The sequence below is a fragment of the Ovis aries genome, chromosome 12 (genome assembly GCF_016772045.2).
Source record: "Ovis aries strain OAR_USU_Benz2616 breed Rambouillet chromosome 12, ARS-UI_Ramb_v3.0, whole genome shotgun sequence".
NCBI lineage: Eukaryota > Metazoa > Chordata > Mammalia > Artiodactyla > Bovidae > Ovis > Ovis aries.
Window position 1 is genome coordinate 39,330,192 of NC_056065.1, and position 17,514 is coordinate 39,347,705.

At 32.9% G+C, this 17,514-nt stretch overlaps 1 protein-coding gene across 9 annotated transcripts in view; it reads left to right on the forward strand.

Annotated features, from left to right (window-relative positions):
• SUCO (SUN domain containing ossification factor) overlaps positions 1 to 17,514 on the forward strand; it is an 88,199-nt gene that overhangs the window by 35,046 nt on the left and 35,639 nt on the right. For 4 of the 9 annotated variants that reach the window (XR_006061466.2, XM_027975617.3, XM_027975618.3 and 1 more), the window contains 8 exons: positions 2,355 to 2,478; positions 3,118 to 3,254; positions 4,304 to 4,371; positions 10,932 to 11,039; positions 13,010 to 13,115; positions 15,628 to 15,648; positions 15,850 to 15,905; positions 16,621 to 16,712. Coding sequence is in view for 8 of the 9 variants with exons in the window: in XM_027975617.3 (XP_027831418.1) it covers positions 2,355 to 2,478; positions 3,118 to 3,254; positions 4,304 to 4,371; positions 10,932 to 11,039; positions 13,010 to 13,115; positions 15,628 to 15,648; positions 15,850 to 15,905; positions 16,621 to 16,712 (712 nt within the window). In the remaining variant the exon portion in view is untranslated. The remainder of the gene's footprint in view (positions 1 to 2,354; positions 2,479 to 3,117; positions 3,255 to 4,303; positions 4,372 to 10,931; positions 11,040 to 13,009; positions 13,116 to 15,627; positions 15,649 to 15,849; positions 15,906 to 16,620; positions 16,713 to 17,514) is intronic. The other 5 variants (XM_027975620.3, XM_060396097.1, XM_027975621.3 and 2 more) reach the window with 3 other exon arrangements.

The following is a 17,514-nucleotide window of genomic DNA, read 5'->3' on the forward strand; positions in this document are numbered from 1 at the left end:
TGAGATTTGTGCCATTTACTGAAGTGAGTGAGTGAATGAGTGATAGTCTGTCAGTCATGTCCGACTCTGCGACCCCCATGGACTGGAGCCCACCAGGCCCCTCTGTCCATGGAATTCTTCAGGCAAGAAGACTGGAGTGGGTTGCCATTTCCTTCTCCAAGATTTATGGTCTTTTTTTTTGTATACTTCTCAAGGCACTATTAGCTTTCCTGGTGGCTCAGACGGTAAAGCGTCTGTCTGCCTGTGAGGTGGGAGACCCAGGTTCGATCCCTGGGTGGGGAAGATCTCTTGGGAGAAGGAAATGGCAAACCACTCTAATACCCTTGCCTGGAAAACTCCATGGATGGGGGAGCCTGGAAAGCTGTACAGTCCATGGGGTTGCACAGGGTTGGACATGACTGAGCTACTTCACTTTCACTTTCAAGGCACTATTAACAAATGCATTATGTATTGTTTTAGGGAGACAGAAATAATGTTAAAATGAAATGAACATCCTTGCATACATTCTTCCAATTAAGGCTAAAATGACAGATTGAATTGTATGCCCTCTCCAGTTACATTTCTTCTCTCCGCTTCAGATTTAACCACTATCTTGAATTTGTTTTTTTTGTTTTTTTTTTTTTTTACATTTTAGAGCATATTTTTAAGCTTATTCAAATATTCATTGCTATAAACAATATATACTATTACTTGGCAAATTTTGAAACATAAAATGATGTCATTTTAAATATCATTTTACTCAACATTGTTTTTGAGTTTTATTTATTCTTTGTTTTCACTGTTATATTTGATTCTACCACAATTTACCTGTTCTTCAATTCGTAGATATTTAGATTATTTCCAATTTTTTTGACATTATGAATAGTGCTGTAATAAATGTCCTTATGCATATTTTCTTAGGCACATATGTATGTTTTTCATTGATAATTATACTTAGGAATTAAATTATTGGGTCATAGAGTATGCATATCTTTAATATTGCTAAATGTCACACTCATTTTGGCAGTCTCATAGATGTCCATGGCTCAACAGGCTATCACATTTTAACCTCCGTCAGATTGGTATAATTTATTATCTTTAGTTTTCATTTGCATTCCCTGATTTTACTGAGAGTGAGCCTTTTGTATTTTCTCTTTACTCAGTTGGCTGTACCTCTTCCACTTTTCCCCATTATTGATTTGTAGGCAGTATTTATGGTTAGTAACAATCCTTTGTTGTCTGAATGTGTTTCATATATTTCTGTCTGTGGCTTATTGAACTGTGTGGTTTATGGTCTTTTGATATATTTAATTTTCAAATTTTAATCTAGCCAGATGTATCAGCCTTTTAAAAAATGATTTCCTTCATCTTGCTGAATCCTGGTATAGCCTGAATCATGAAGATATCTTTTCAATACTTTCTTTAAAGCTTTGCTTTTCACATTTAAGTTTTTACAGCTGCCTTAAAATTTTATATAAATGATACTTTTATTTTTAAATTTTTTATTAAAATCTTTGGTGGCTCAGCGGTAAAGAACCCACCTGCCTAAGCAGGAGTTGCATGTTCAGTCCCTGGGTCCGGAAGATACCTTGGAGAAGGCAACCCAGTCCAGTTTTCTTGCCTGAGAAATCCCATAGACAGAGGGGCCTGGCAGGTACAGTCCATGGGATTGCAAAGGGTTGGATACCACTTAGTGACTAAATAACAACAGCAACAATAGCTGATTGATAGTGCTGTATAAGAGTTGGACACTACTGAAGTGGTTGAGCACGTTGTGTTACTTTCTGTTGTATGGAAAAGTGAATCAGTTGTATATATATGTATATCAACTTTTTCGTCAGATTTTTTTCCATATAGGTTATTGCAGTGTTCCATGTGTGATACTGTAGGTCTTTATTAGTTATATAAATGGTACTTGTTATTAAAGATTTAGGAGAAACAGTATGCATGCTTAGTTGCTCAGTACTACATCTAAAGTTAGCTTGCTTTAATATATATATTATTTTAATGTAGATTTTAAGGTGGGTTCACGACAGTTATAGTCTCTGTACAGTTTTTGTTTCGGTAATTGTTGGCTTATGAAATTATATAGAGTTTTTTAGAACCCATGCTAATATTGCTAACATATGAAGGGATTCATCCTGTGATACTCAGGTAGAGAAGGTTTTAATTCTTCAAAGAGAAACTCAGCTTTTAAGTTAAACCAAAACTTTCCTTTGTATGTTTTTGTTTTTTTCCAGAATACTATCATTCATTATAAAATTGGACTTCTAGTTTAATTTGACAGAAACATTTGTATTTACTACTATAATTTATTCTATTTCCTCTGTATTCTTTGAAACCTGAAATCTATTTATTTTTGACATTTCTTTCAGAGTTCTGATTATACAAAGCCAGGAGAAATTGACCCTACACCTGTTACAAATTCCAAAGACCCAGAGGATATACCAACATTTGATGAATGGAAGAAGAAAGTTATGGAAGTAGAAAAAGAAAAAAGTAAGGAAGCACTATAATGGAATTTTTTTTAAGGGATTGGTTTAAATATACAGTTTCTCTTCTTGTTAAAATAAAGTAAAACTTCTGAAAACTTTTTAAAGGTGAAACTTAACAAATATGCTTTTGGTTACCCACATGGAATTTATCTGTGTCTGTCTTATTAATCTTAATTAAAATCCATTATTGTAAATTATTAAACAAGGCTAAAGTAAGATAAAGTGGGCAAAAGCAGTGATTTTCCATCTCAGTTTATAGGAGGAAAGTTGAAGCATGGAAAGTTCTCAGTCATAAACTGTAAACAGAATTGGACTAAAGTATTACACTTTCTCTTTGTCATTGTAAAAGTCTCAGAGTTAAAAATTATTGTTGGGGTTAGTGATGGATAAACTTCTATCCTTAATACAATAAAATGTATATGCAAAAGTTTTGATTCTCATAGTAAACTTCGTTTTGTGAATTACACTAAGCATAAGGCAAGTAATGTGGATTTTTGTAGTTAATTTGTTTACTAAGGATATAAAGCTATTTCATATGGGTTTTTATTAAAACTTGGACTCTAGATGGCAGCCTGTTGTTCTTGAGATTGTTTGCTGTGGGTATTTTCAATCATAATCATCATAGATATGTGTTCATAATAAGGTTTGTCTGCAGGTCAGTCAATGCATCCATCTTCTAATGGAGGTCTACATGCCACAAAAAAGGTCCAGAAAAATCGAAATAATTACGCTTCAGTAGAATGTGGTGCCAAAATTTTGGCAGCTAACCCAGAAGCCAAGGTACTTAAGTGTAAAATTCTTCTATACATATAGGAAGCTAGAGATTTTATTAAATATAAGCAGTGGTTTCCTGGAAACTGTATTTTAACATGAGCTATTTTCCTAATCCACTAATAAGTGCAAGATTATGCTTTAAAAGACATACTTTCTTACATGAATTCTTAGTGTATTGGTTGATGCATTGCACCATTTTTTTTTTTTTAAGAGTAATTATAAGTTCCCAGCCAAATTGAGAGGAAGGTCCAGAGATCTGCCATATACCCACTGTCCCCACATGTGTTAGTCTACTCCATTACCAATATCTCCCACCAGAGTGGTACATTTGTTATAGTTGATGAATTTATATTGACAGATTTTTATCCCCTGAAATCCATAGTTTATGTTAGAGCTCACTCTTACACATTCTGTGGGTTTGGATAAATGTATAATGACATGTATCTGTCATTATAGTATCATATAGAGTATTTTTACTGTCCCAAAACTCCTCTGTGCTCTACCTATTCACTTCTTTCCTCCAACTTTTGACAGCCACTGATCTTTTCACTGTCTCCCTAGTTTTATCTTTTCCAGAATATCATATTGTTGAAATCATACCATATGTAGCTTTTTCAGACTGACTTCTTTCACTTAGTAATATGCATTTAAGTTTCATCCGTGTCTTTCCATGACTTGATAGCTCCTTTCTTTTTAGTATTGAATAATACTCTATTGTCTGGATGTACCATAGTTCATCCATTCACCTGCTGAAGGGCATATACTTGGTTTTTGAACTTTTAAAACCTGTGTTTTAAAAGGAAATAGCTAATAGGAAAAATCATTTTGCTTCTATAGCAACAGATGTTTAATTTTAGTTGTTTTATTACAAGCCTTGCTTAGCATAGTATAGACAAAACTTGTAAATTTTAGCCGCTGTTATGTTTTCTTCCCAGGTATTTCAGTCTCTTAGGTATATTTTAAGATCTAAAAATAAAGAAAACCTAGAAAACTTGAGAGTTGAAATAAGTATTTTTCTTTAAGTAATTTATTCCCTTCCCCCTTTTTGAAAATAGAGCACATCTGCTATTCTTATAGAAAATATGGATCTTTATATGTTGAATCCTTGCAGCACTAAAATTTGGTAAGTAATATAAAATTTAATAAAGTATGCTTTATATATATATAAACCATTTATGTTAGGGTTAGATTGATTTGTTCATATAGTCTCTTAATAAGCATTTATGGTTTATTTATATGTCACTTAATAAACATTTATGATTGGTGCTGGTACTATAGTTTCCTTAGGTCCTGGGGTCTAAGGACCTAAAATGTCTTTCCTTTTAAGGATGTCACTCAAAATTGACAGATCTAGTTCAACAGTTATCAAATAGTATGAAAAGTATGCCTGAAAAGATACTATAGAAAGAGAGATGATATATAACTGCAGAAGAGAATGAGCTTGCTAGAAGAGGTGATTTATGAGCTGAATCTTGAAGAATTAATTCCTTGAATTCATAAGTAAGTCACAGATAAGGGAGACAGAGGTATTCAGGAATTGTAAGAAGAAGGGGCCAGCACTAATAGGAGCGAATGTCTTCTGGGCAGCTGTAAGTAGGAGCAAACTGAAGAAGCTGTTTTAGTGATTACAAGAATAGAGGTAAAACTAGAGTAATCATGAAACATGAGCCAGGAGACTCAGTTTCGCAGCAGTTAGGCCATTCATGCTATGTATAATACAGCTTAAAAGTTTCTGAGGTTTATCTTAAAGACCATGGAGGGTAGTTTTAAGTAAGGTAGTTTTCAGTAAGTTTGTTTTAAGTAAGGAAATTATATGACCTCACTGGCATTTTGGAAAGGGTTATCCTCAAAAGATGGCCTACAGCATAATGCAGTTAGAAGCAGTGAAACCAGTTAGGAATCTACTGTCATAGCTCATGTGGAAAATAAGGGCTTTAATTAAGGCATGGCAATTTGGGTAAAGAAGAGAGAGGAAATCTGAAAAATGGTTATAACAGTTAAAATTGACAGCTTTTGCTTACAAATCGGATGTGAAGAAGACAGAGGCATCCGGTAAATCTCCCTGGATTTTGGCTTCATTGCTTCAATCTAATTCTTCCATTAACTAATAATATAAACAAAGAAACTTATGGGGGATATATGGGGAAAATAATGTTTAATATGCCAACAGTTTTATTAGATTACTTGATTTCGTTGATCAAAAGCAGCTGTTTTAAAAAAGAATTGAGGTAAATCACCACCATTTTACTGACTGATTAATGATATAGTGTAGTCACTAAGTCGTGTCCAGCTGTTTGCAACCCCATGGACTGTAGCCTGCCAGGCTCCTCTGTCCGTGGGATTTCCCAGCCAAGAATACTGGAGTGGGTTGCCGGTTCCTTCTCCAGGGGATCTTCCCAACCCAGAGATTGAACCTGCATCTCCTCCTTGGCAGGTGGATTCTTAACCACTGAGCCTCCTGGGAAGCCTGTTTTCCTCTTTTAGATAATTGTTTATTCACACTTTTCCCTCTGATTTACAATAATACATTTATCATAAAATTCTCTTCTATATGGGAATTTGTTTCTATACTCTTTGTCCTGTTCCTTTGGTCAGTTTATCATTACCTGCAGAAACACCACACTCTTTAGCTTTATAAATCTTAATACCTGGTAGGGCAGGTTTTTGTACCATATTCTTCAGGACTGACTGGGCTGTTCTGCCACTGCTTTCTTTCTTTTTTTTCTTTTTTCTGTTAAATCTTAGACTTATTATATTGAGTTCCCCAGGTGTCCCATTGGATTTTGTTTGTGATTGCATTGCATCTTTTGCTGACTTTTAGATATTGAGTTTACTTATCCTATATAGGGCATATCTTTGAATTGTTTTTAATATCTTTTAATTATTTTTTTTTAACTTTTCATGAGTATTGTGTATCTTTTCTTAAATTCATTTGTTGGTATCAGCAGGAAACTAACACAACATTGAACTACAGTAAAAATTAATAAAATGATGTTTTTTTGTGTTTAGATATCCAGTTATTTTTAATATATGAGTCTTAGATCCAGCTTTTTTATAGTCTCTTATTTTAATAGTTTATATGTAGAATCTTTGAGGATTTCTGTATAGAAAATTATAGCTTCCCTACATATTTTTCTCCTTTTTAAAATTTTATAATCCTTTTTATTATATTTTACTTTCTTTTTGTCATCACATGCTGGCTAGATCATTGAGAAAATTGTATGTAGTGATAGTAAGCAGTTTCATCTTATTCCTTATTTTGAAGGCAGTGCATCTAACCTAATACTTATAAGATATGTGTTTTGTGTTTTTTTTTTTTTTAAACTGAAGTGTAGGTGATGCTAGTGGTAAAAAAACCCATCTGTGAGTGCAGGAGATGTAGAGATGCGGGTGCAATCCCTGGGTTGGGAAGATCCCCTGGAGAAGGGCATGGCAACCCACTCCAGTGTTCTTGGCCAGAGAATCCCATGGACAGAGGAGCCTGACAGGCTACAGCCCATAGCGTCACAAAGAGTCAGACAAGACTGAAGCGACTTAAAGCACAGAGCTGATTTCCAAAATTATATTAGTTTCAGGTGTACAAAATAGTGCTTCAGTATTTTTCTTGATTATATTCTATTTAAAGTAATTACAAAATAATGAGTATATTTTCCCATGCTGTACAATATATCGTTGTTGCTTATTTAGTCTGTGTATAGTATTTTGTGTCTCTTAATTCTGTACCCCTATCTTGTCCTTCCCCTTCCCTCTGCCTCCTGTTAGCCACGAGTTTGTTTTGTTTTCTTCTTGTCTTCTTTGTCATGGGTGGATCGACCCTAAGTTCATGGGGTCATTTCTGGGCTCTCTGTCCTGAGCCGCTGATCTGTGTGTCTGTTTCTGTATCTACCATGCTGTTGTGATTACTGTAGGGTTGTTGTATAATCTGCAGTTAGGGAGCATGATATCTCAAGCTTCTTTTTTCTCAAGATATTCTAAGTTTGAATCTCAACTGTAAAGCCTTCCATGCCTCAGGGAAGATGTTAATTTTAAATTAAATATGTGATTTCAAAAATAGCACATTCATGTGGCTCAAACTCAAAAAGGTGTTTAAAAGAGGTAGAGGAGCTACAATGAGAAATATACTTCCAATCTGTCATCTGTCTTCCTATTCAGTGTTAAATTTTTAGATACCTTTTAATTTTCTTTATGCAGAAACAGATTTTATTTATCTCTCTGTTTTCACAGCAGCATATTATACATAATATTTATCACCTTGAATTAAGTTTTAACTTAAAATTTTCTGGTCATGTTTCTATTTCATTCATACATAAAACTTTTTCTTTTTTTTTTTGATAACTTCGTGAAATTCCATTATATGATTGTACCAAGATTTAACTAGTCTTATGTTGATAGTATTTGGGCTGTTTATAGTAATCTTTTGCCATAACAGACAGTTATTATAAATAAGCTTGTGCATGCCGTGTTTTATACTTGTGTGATAGATGACAAGGTTTAATTATATTAGAAAAAAAGAAAAAAACATATTTAAAAGAAGTAATTATGAGACTGCGTGCTAAGTTGCTTTAGTCATCTCCGACTTTTTGCAACCCCATGGACTGTATAGCCCACCAGGCTTCTCTGTACATGGGATTCTCTAGACAAGAATACTGGAGTGGTTTGTCATGCCCTCCTCCAGGGGGTCTTCCTGACCCAGGGATCAAACCCTTGTCTCTTAAGTCTCCTTCATTGGTAGGTGGGTTCTTTACCACTAGCGCCACCTGGGAAGCCCATACATGAGACTGTAGAGGTTTTCTGTTTCTTCTCAACTTAGTTTTAGTAAATTAGTTTGGTTAATTACATTTTTCTAGAACTTTATCTTTAATCCATTTTGAAGGTTTTTGTAATGAAGTTGTTTATGGTATTCTCTCACAGTTAAAAAATCTTTTCTTTGTACCTTTGCAGATAAGTCTAAGGTCAGCTTTGTTCTTTCTCAAGATTATTTTGGCTATTTGGGGTATTTTGTGTTTCCACATAAATTTTAGAGTTATGCATTCTAGTTTTGTAAAAATGTCATTGGTATTTTGATAGGGATTGCATTGCATTTGCAGATTACCTTGTGTAATATGTTCATATCATCTAAATTTTGACACGTGGTATTTTATCAGTGTACTCTTACATTTAGGTCTGCTACTTTACTGATCTTTTAAAATTTCTGACCTATTAAGAGAAGTATGTTGAAATTAGATGTGTCAGCTTTTATACGTAGGTTTTACTAAAGATGAGGCTTAGATGAAAAAGCATTTTAAAATCAACCTTTATGAGGCACAATTACATATGTACTATTAATTTTATATATATTATGAGTGTTTACTACTTTAATATAAGTTTTAGAAATGTTAAATCTTCTTGGTGGATTGACTGTACACCTGGTAATACATTTGTCTAAAAATTTATTTTAATAGTATCAATAATATAGCTCATATCTCCTTAGAAATTGAGAACTTTGTATGCAAAAGAGGTAGAGAAGAATTTGCCTTTTCTTCTTAGTGCTCTTTTAGATTTGTAAATAAAAAGCAAAATCTGAGTCTGATTTTCTTTAGTTTCCTCTCCCTGGGATAGTAGTACAGTGTTTAGGCTTTGGAGCCAGATAGATGTGTCTTTTAACTTTTAACTTTGTTACTTACTGGCTAAATAACTCTTTAGTTAGGGCTCTTGATTCTGCCTTTTTAACAGAGATGAATGAACTGTGGTTTGAAAAAGATAGTTAATTTTCTCTGACACAAAAACCTCAAGTTGATATGTGGGGCAGGGGTATAATAGAAAACAATTAAAGGACACATTTACCTTCTGTCATGTTTCTCTACCACTCCCGAGATGTTGTCCCTGCCTGCATTGCTGTGATGATTTCTTCCTATCACATCCTCATTGTGACCTGTCAGGTGAGAGAAAGCAGAAGTAGAGGTAGCAGCTTCCTTTTGAAGGCTTAACCTGAAAGTTGCACTGGAGACTTCTACCCACATCCCATCACTATAATTAAGTAACATTGCCAAGACTGGGAAAAACAGTCTTTGATTATGACTGTATGCTTGGCTACATCTTTGGAGAGGGGAGCAAGTTCTGTTTTAAAAAGGCAGAAAGGAAAAATGTGAAGTAACCAATTGAATGATTCTGTAAAATAGAGATAATCTCTTATGCATTTTGGTTGTAAGAATTAAATCAGAGCATGGACATAAATCATCTAAAATGGTATCTGACACAGACTAAGCATTTAGCAACTGTTTACTTTTTATCAGGAGCTGTTCTCTGAATTGTGGCTGTTCTTACCATCTTCTGGAATTCAGTTCTGTTGCTCCCCAAACACAATATATTAATTGTAATGCTTTTGATTTAACATTTACTTGTTAGTGTATATAATCTCATTTGATATAATAATTAGTTTATTAAAGTATTGATTAGAGTCCTAGATATCATGAGTATTTCTTTCCTCAAATGCCATGCTGGATGTAGTTTTATGTTATACATGTAGAAACATACTGTTAATGTTTTCCTAAATAGCAATATTTTGTGGCATCTTTTCCAGGTCCATGATACATATCTCAAATATCATTTTCTTTTCAAAAATTTCACACACATGATTTCATATAGTTCCATAATAATACCTGCTTTTCTTTCCTTACCCCTGTTTGCCATCCCCTGTTCCACCTCCCCACTGGTAACCGCCAGTTTGTTCTCTATACTTGTGAGTCTGCTGCTTTTTTGTTTTATTCACTAGTGTGTTGTTATTTTTAAAAAGTTTTATTGAAGCGTGACTGATGTATAAAAAACTACATGTAAAATAAATTGTAAAATGTTAAAGTGTACAATTTGATAAGTTTTGATATTTATTCATCTATGAAGCCATCACCACAGTGAAGATAATAATCTGTCTCCCCCCAAATTTTCTTCATGCTCCTTTATAATTTTTCCCTCCCGCCCCTTACCCCCATAGCAATTACAGATCTGTAATTTCTGTCACTATACATTAGTCTGTATTTTCTATGTTTTTATATAAATGCAATATATAGTTTCTAGTATTATTTTTAATAGCTCTTTGGTATTTCATTCTGAATGGGGCCATAGTTTGTTATAGTTTCTAGTACCATTTTTAATAGCTGTTTGGTATTTCATTGTCTGAATGGGGCCATAATTTGTCAATCAATCCTCTATATTAAACATTTAGATTGACTTCCCTCCCCACTAGCCCTCACTTTTATAAACTGTGCTTTGATATATTTATTAAGATGCATATACAAGGGTGATGATTTGGAGCTGTGTGTCCATAGATTAAATTTCTAAGAGTATATTGCTGAATCAACAGCTGTGGTACCTTTTGAGGTAATATGGCCAAACTGCCCTCTAGGCTAGTCAGGTTACACTCTTACTAGTTGTTCTTTGTCAAATCATTCCTCCAAGAATGAACTTTGTTATTAGAAAAGAATCTTTATTAAAAAAATACTGTAGGACAAAATCAGTATTTTTTTCCTACTAATGCTATGCTTGGGGAATACTTACGGGTGTTCTTTCTCAAATCCTCTTCCTTCCTTACATTTTTTTAATGAATAACTTAATAGAGGTCTAGTTTATATAAGTTGTTAATGTCATGTTTAATATGAATTGTTATTCTAGTTGGTTTATCTAAATAATTGTCTTGTGCTCTTTTTAAAGGTTTGTTATTGAACTCTGTGAACCAATTCAAGTAAAACAGTTTGATATTGCAAATTATGAATTATTTTCTTCTACTCCTAAAGACTTTCTGGTTTCTATCAGTGACAGGTAAATTCTAAAGCTGGTTTCTGCAGAGTTAATATTGGATTTTCAGAATAAAAATTTTAAAGTGGGTCATGTTTTAAAACTTTAATTATTTTATTTTTTGTTTTAATCAACTTGTACCCATTTGTAAGAACAGTAATAATACTGTTGTAGGGTAGTCATTTGTTATTTTACATTCATTAGCTTATATAGTGCTTATAACAACCCTCTGATATTATTCCCTTATGAGACGAAACAGAGAGAGATTAAATAGCCTATCTACGTCACGTGATTTGTGAGTTGGACAACCAAGATTCAAACATAGATCTCTATGATTTTGAAGTCCTTACTTTGAATTATTACGCTGTGTTGCTTCCAAACATTTCTTTACAAAGTTATTAACATATATGAGAAAAAGAAAAAAAAATATATGAGTATTTCATTTTACATCATTTTATAGCATATGTTTTTGTTAAAGTATATTTTAAAAACTTTGGTATATATGTGTGATTATAAGAGAAACATACATTCTAAGGAATTTGGTAGAGAATCCCAGTTCTATCAACCAAAGATACCTGTGTTAACATTTTAATATGTTCCCTTCCAGTCTTTTATACACACTTGTATGTTTATAGTTCTATCAAAAATCAGTTTCGATGCTTACATCTTGAGAATATCCTTTTTTTTTGTTTTAAACACATTATTTTTAATAAATACTTGATATTTTCCTCCAGATGAAGGTATTAGTTCATTCCATAAATGCTTTTTGAGTGCCCGCAATGTACCATGTAGGATGCTGTTATTTAATCCTTCTTTTATTATTGACTGTTAAGAATTTTCTGTGGTGTTTCTTCCCCTACCCTACATTTAGCATTGCCTATATACAGTTTTCAAAATGGTTTCTCAAGATCTCTTACTCATTTTTCTTTAGCTAACTTTGCTCAAGTCATTTCCTTTTTCCCTAAGCTGTAATTTTCTTACCTGTCAAATGAACGTGTTCGGCTATGACAAGTAAAGTGTATTTTTTTTAATGTGATAAGAGAATACTCGTTACTTTGAGGGATTCTCTAAATGCTGTAGTAAAGAAAAACAGTAGTTTGGGACTTTTACATTAGATTTCCTTTAAAATCAGAAAAGCTATGTAAGTGCTGTGAAATTCAAATATGATATTAAAGGATTTTTTCTGTTTCCCTTTCAACTAGTACTTATGCTTTATATCATCGCACACTTCAGTTCAGTCACTTAGTCGTGTCCAACTCTTTGCAACCCCGTGAACCGCAGCACACAGGCTTCCCTGTCCATCACCAACTCCCGGAGTCCACCCAGACCCATGTCCGTTGAGTCAGTGATGCCATCCAGCCATCTCATCCTCTGTGTTCCCCTTCTCCTCCTGCCCTCAATCTTTGCCAGCATCAGGGTCTTTCCAGATGAATCAGCTCTTCACCTCAGGTGGCCAGAGTATTGGAGTTTCAGCTTCAACATCAGTCCTTCCAATGAACACCCAGGACTAATCTTTAGGATGGACTGGTTGGATCTCCTTGCAGTCCAAGGGACTCTCGAGAGTCTTCTCCAGCACCACAGTTCAAAAGCACCAGCCTGATCACATACTTACTTGTACATAAAGAGTAGTACCTCATCCTTCCAAAACACTCTCTTGGCTACTTTCTGTTTTAAAGCCTCTAGTTTACTTGGAAGCCCTCTAAAACTCCAAGAGGCAATCCTTGTCCTTTTTGTCTTCTTCTTATCTTCTATTTGATAGTGTGATTTTTCAAGATAGTCTTTCTTCATAAGGAGAAACCTGTCAGAGTTTAGTTGGAAAAGAAAATGTATTTATTGACCTTGATGCTTAACTCATATTTAAACTATGTTAAGTGAATGTGTTACCTGGAGAGGGGAAAAAAAAAGTACAAGATCTCATTTGGAAATGATAGGACCTCTCAATGTGTGATTTATGATTTTCTAAAAAGGAATGTTAATTTTTTTTAATTGTCTAGATACCCCACGAATAAATGGATTAAGCTGGGTACTTTCCATGGTAGAGATGAGAGGAATGTCCAGAGTTTCCCTTTAGATGAACAGATGTATGCAAAATATGTGAAGGTAATGTTTATCTTTACAGAACTATATTCTATAATTAAACATACCTGTTATTCATACTTGGTACCTCGCCTGTTTAGAAATAAGGAAAATTAAGAGGAGATATATTGCTGTATTCCTTTTAATAAAACAATTCTTTCTTGAAAATATTATTTTATGGGACAAATACTAATACATTCCCTTTTATGTAACTGGAAACCTAAGCTAGTTTTTTGATATCTGTGGCTTTGATGAAATTCCAAATTATAACTCTTAATATTTTTGAAGTCTTGATATAAAATGTCATCTTTATAATATTATATTTCTTTATATTTTAAAACCTGAATCAGTTACTCACTGCTGTCTTTAAAGCAGGTCTGGTTTCTTATTAGAATCTGATTCTGAGATTTCTATTTTAATGCCCAGTTATTTTTCATTATAGCTTTTTGTCTTTTGTATATTCAGGTGAAATATTATATGTTTAAGTAACAATTTCAAATAAAATCTTAACCATTTAAATTCCTGCTGCAACCTAAATGTCCTTGGACAGAAGAATGGATAAAAAAGCTATGGTACATATATACGAGGGAATATTATTCAGCCATAAGAGAGAACAAAATAATGCCATTTGCAGCGACATGGATGGACCTAGAAATTGTACTGAGTGAAATAAGACAGAGAAAGATAAATATGTCATATTGCTTATATGTAGAATCTAAAAAATGGCACAAATGAACTACTTATAAGCAGAAATAGAACTACAGATGTAGAAAGTAAACTTATGGTCACCAGAGGGTAAGGTAGGGTAGGAGGAGAGAGAAACTGGGAGACTGGTACTGATACTGACAAATGCACACTACTATACGTAAAGTAGGTAACCAGTAAGAACTTACCGTATAGCACAGGGAACTCTTCTCAGTACTCTGTAATGACCTATATGGGTGAAGAATCCGAAAGAGTGTGTGTGTGTGTGTCTGATAAATTTTGCTGTACAGCGGAAACTAACGCAACATTGTAAATCAACTACACTCTAATAAAAGCCATAAATAAATTCCTACTGCCTCCCTTACCAGTCTTGAGGTGGAATTATCTACCACAATAGAATTAGTATCACTCACAATAGAATTAGTATCACTCTTGAATTTAGACAAAATATGGGAATTTCTTACTCCTTTTTATTTCCTCCTTTTTTTTTCTTTATGATACTATAGCCATACCTTTAAGTACAACTGTGTTGTTAATAAGACCTTTTGGAATGACAGCGGCTCTAATTTTCTTCCTAATTATTTCTTCTTTAAATGTGAAAACTTATACTTGCCTACTCATCTCTTGGGATTTTACTTTCTGTGTCTTTTGTAAGCATGTTTTAAATTGGCTTCTGTAAATGGGTAAACTTGTAGTATTCCTACTCTCCATATAAAAATATATTTATAAAAATGCTGTTTTTAAAGTACAGTTGATATTTTCAGTTAATGAGTCAACAGTGTTCAGAAAAATGATGATACATTTTCAGTTTCTTTTTAAAGTGAATTCCGAACCAGCTTAATGACCTTTTTATGTAGCTGTTTCTACACTGTGATGCCGAAAAAAATATATAAAATATTTTGGCAGATGATACAATTGTACCTGATTTTGCAATTAAAACAGCTCACATGTTATGAAATAGTTCCAAGAATCAGTTTTTATAGAGTCTACTTTGTTAATAACAGAGCATTTTATTGGTGATACAGAAAAATTCTATATAAAGCTCCCTACTTTGCCCTCTTTATAATGGGAGACTATAGAGCATTTTAATGCCTGGTTTTCTTAAAAGCCCTTTTTGGTAGATTTAAACCTAAAAGCAAAAAACATTTACTTCTGATTCTTATTTTATACTGACAAATGTTTTATAAGTTTACCTGAGTTTTGCTCATCACAAAAGAATTAAAACCCATATTTAAAAAATGCTTTTTAATAGCTTATATTTTAAAAATGAATTGATAAATATCCTCTAGTTCTATAAGTTATACTTAAAATAGCAGCATATCAGAAATCCAAGTTTTTCCCAAATAGTTTGTATACAGTATTGTGCAAGAATAAATATTATTTTTTATTATGTTAATCTTTTAATCAATATGTATGTTCATAGATATGTATAGCCACATATAGGTATCAATGTATTAATATATAGGTATATACATGATAAAATTTATAATATTTAGTGTAATATATGACAGGTTATTTCTAGATATACTTTAATTACTTTTAGAATGCTTTCAGATCTAATGAATAAATAAAACAGCAGCAGTGGATTTAGGTTAAAGTTAATTTATTTCATTACAGTTGCACTATATTTTCTAGTTGTGATGGTAAAAATAAATGCAAATCATTGCTTTGGTTTCTGCAAAGAAATGAGTACTACAATGTTATCCATCACAGTATATTGCTTTCTATACTTTAATTATACAATATAATTTACAAATATTGAATGTTGCTTATGGCATGTTATTCAGACTTTGCAACTGATTTCTTTTTCTTTTCCTTTCTCTTGCTTCAGATGTTCATCAAGTACATAAAGGTTAGCAACCTTCTCTTTTGCAATATTGAATAATAGGGCATGACATATTATTGCATGGCAAAGCAAAACTTTACAAGTACTAGTTTTGGGGAAAATTAGGACTTTATTTTTAGAAATGTTATAATGAAAAAAACAATGTTTTGTTAGATAATTTCACATACACTGTGCTGGCTTGTCATTTTGTGTGCTTTTGTTCTTTAGGTGGAGTTGGTATCACATTTTGGATCAGAGCACTTTTGTCCATTAAGCCTTATAAGGTAATACAGAGCAAAAAAATTTACTGAGTGGTTTAAAAAGAAAAAAAGGCAACATAAAAATCCCAGTATATTTAAAGTGAAAAATAAAATTTGGTATTACATGAGATAACACCATAAAAAATATACTGCTAAACCTTTCTTCCTTTTGCATACGGTTTAGAAAAGTGTAAAAATTTAGATAGGAATTTGGCATGTATCATTTCTAATTTTTTTGAGAATTTATATTCATAATTATATCCTTGAAAAAAGTATTTAAAATTTTTTATGCTAAACTATATATATTTTGCAGTTTCATTTTATATCTATCAATATGATTTGATAATGACCATAATAGTATATTTCTGATTTCTTTAAACTGCTATGTAAGTTTCACAATCTGAATAAACCACAATTTGTGAATCCTAAAAATTTTTTTTTTTCCTTTGTTAGGAAAAAAGAACCTTCATTTTATGTGTTCAATTTAGCTTGCTTGATATGATGATAATAAATGGAAACATTTTAGGCCAATAAGTCATTGGCCTATTATTATATTTTTAAATGCCGTAAATAGATTAACATTCTAATGAAAACAGTGGATTGGGAAAGTCATTATTTTTGAGTTCAGAAGTTAATGACGCTCAAAACAACCAAAATTATTATAGTTTGTCATTTATTATGAAGAGATGAGTCTTAACACGACATTAGTGAAAAACTTCAATGAAATTGTTGTTAACAGGGTATTTGGCACTAGCATGGTGGAAGAATATGAAGAGATTGCTGATTCCCAGTATCAGTCAGAACGTCAAGAACTATTTGATGAGGACTATGGTGAGTGATTTTTTAAAAGTAACTATTTGGGACTTCCCAGGTGGTCCAGTGGCTGAGACTCCGCATTCTCAATGCAGGGGGCCCCAGGTTCCAGCTCTGGTCAGGGAACTAGATCCCACATGCCACAACTAAAAGATCCTGTGTGCTGGAACAAAGACCCAGCGCAGCCAAATAAATAAATAAGTATTAAAAAAAGTATTTATGTATTTTTTTTGTTTTTTAAATGGGTAAATGTAGGTCACTTAAAAAGATCGCCATGATGATTAGTCTTTAGTTTTTTTCCTTGTTTTTAACCCTAGTAACTAATTTTCTCCTAGACCTATTTTCTAAAATATTTTTCTGCTTGTCGATCAGTTATTTGTGACTTGAAACTCAGTGCTAATAAATTATGGTTATATCCCTATGCCAGGCCTCAAAGCCTATTACTCAAAGGCAACTGACATAGTAGAATTGTGCATGAATTTCTTTGATTTGCCTTTAGCCTAAGAGCAAGCAAGCAAGCATATTGAGGCATGAGTTTTTGAAATTCCCATGAGCCTGCAGAGGTCAGAGAACATTTTATGACACCTTCCATTTCTATTTTATTAAGTTCTTGTTTTAAGATGTCTTAAACTGTAGTCTGAAAAATCTAATTTTTGCATTCCCTAGTTTTCCCATAAGTGAAGTGAAGTCATTTACTAGGGGTTGGTAAACTACATTGAAAGCTTGAGTAAAAGTCTTATAAATGTGATTAAAATTTTTGTAAGCAGTAGAAATATTCTTTGGCTTTTATATGTTTAATAAATGGCTATGAATTTCCTTT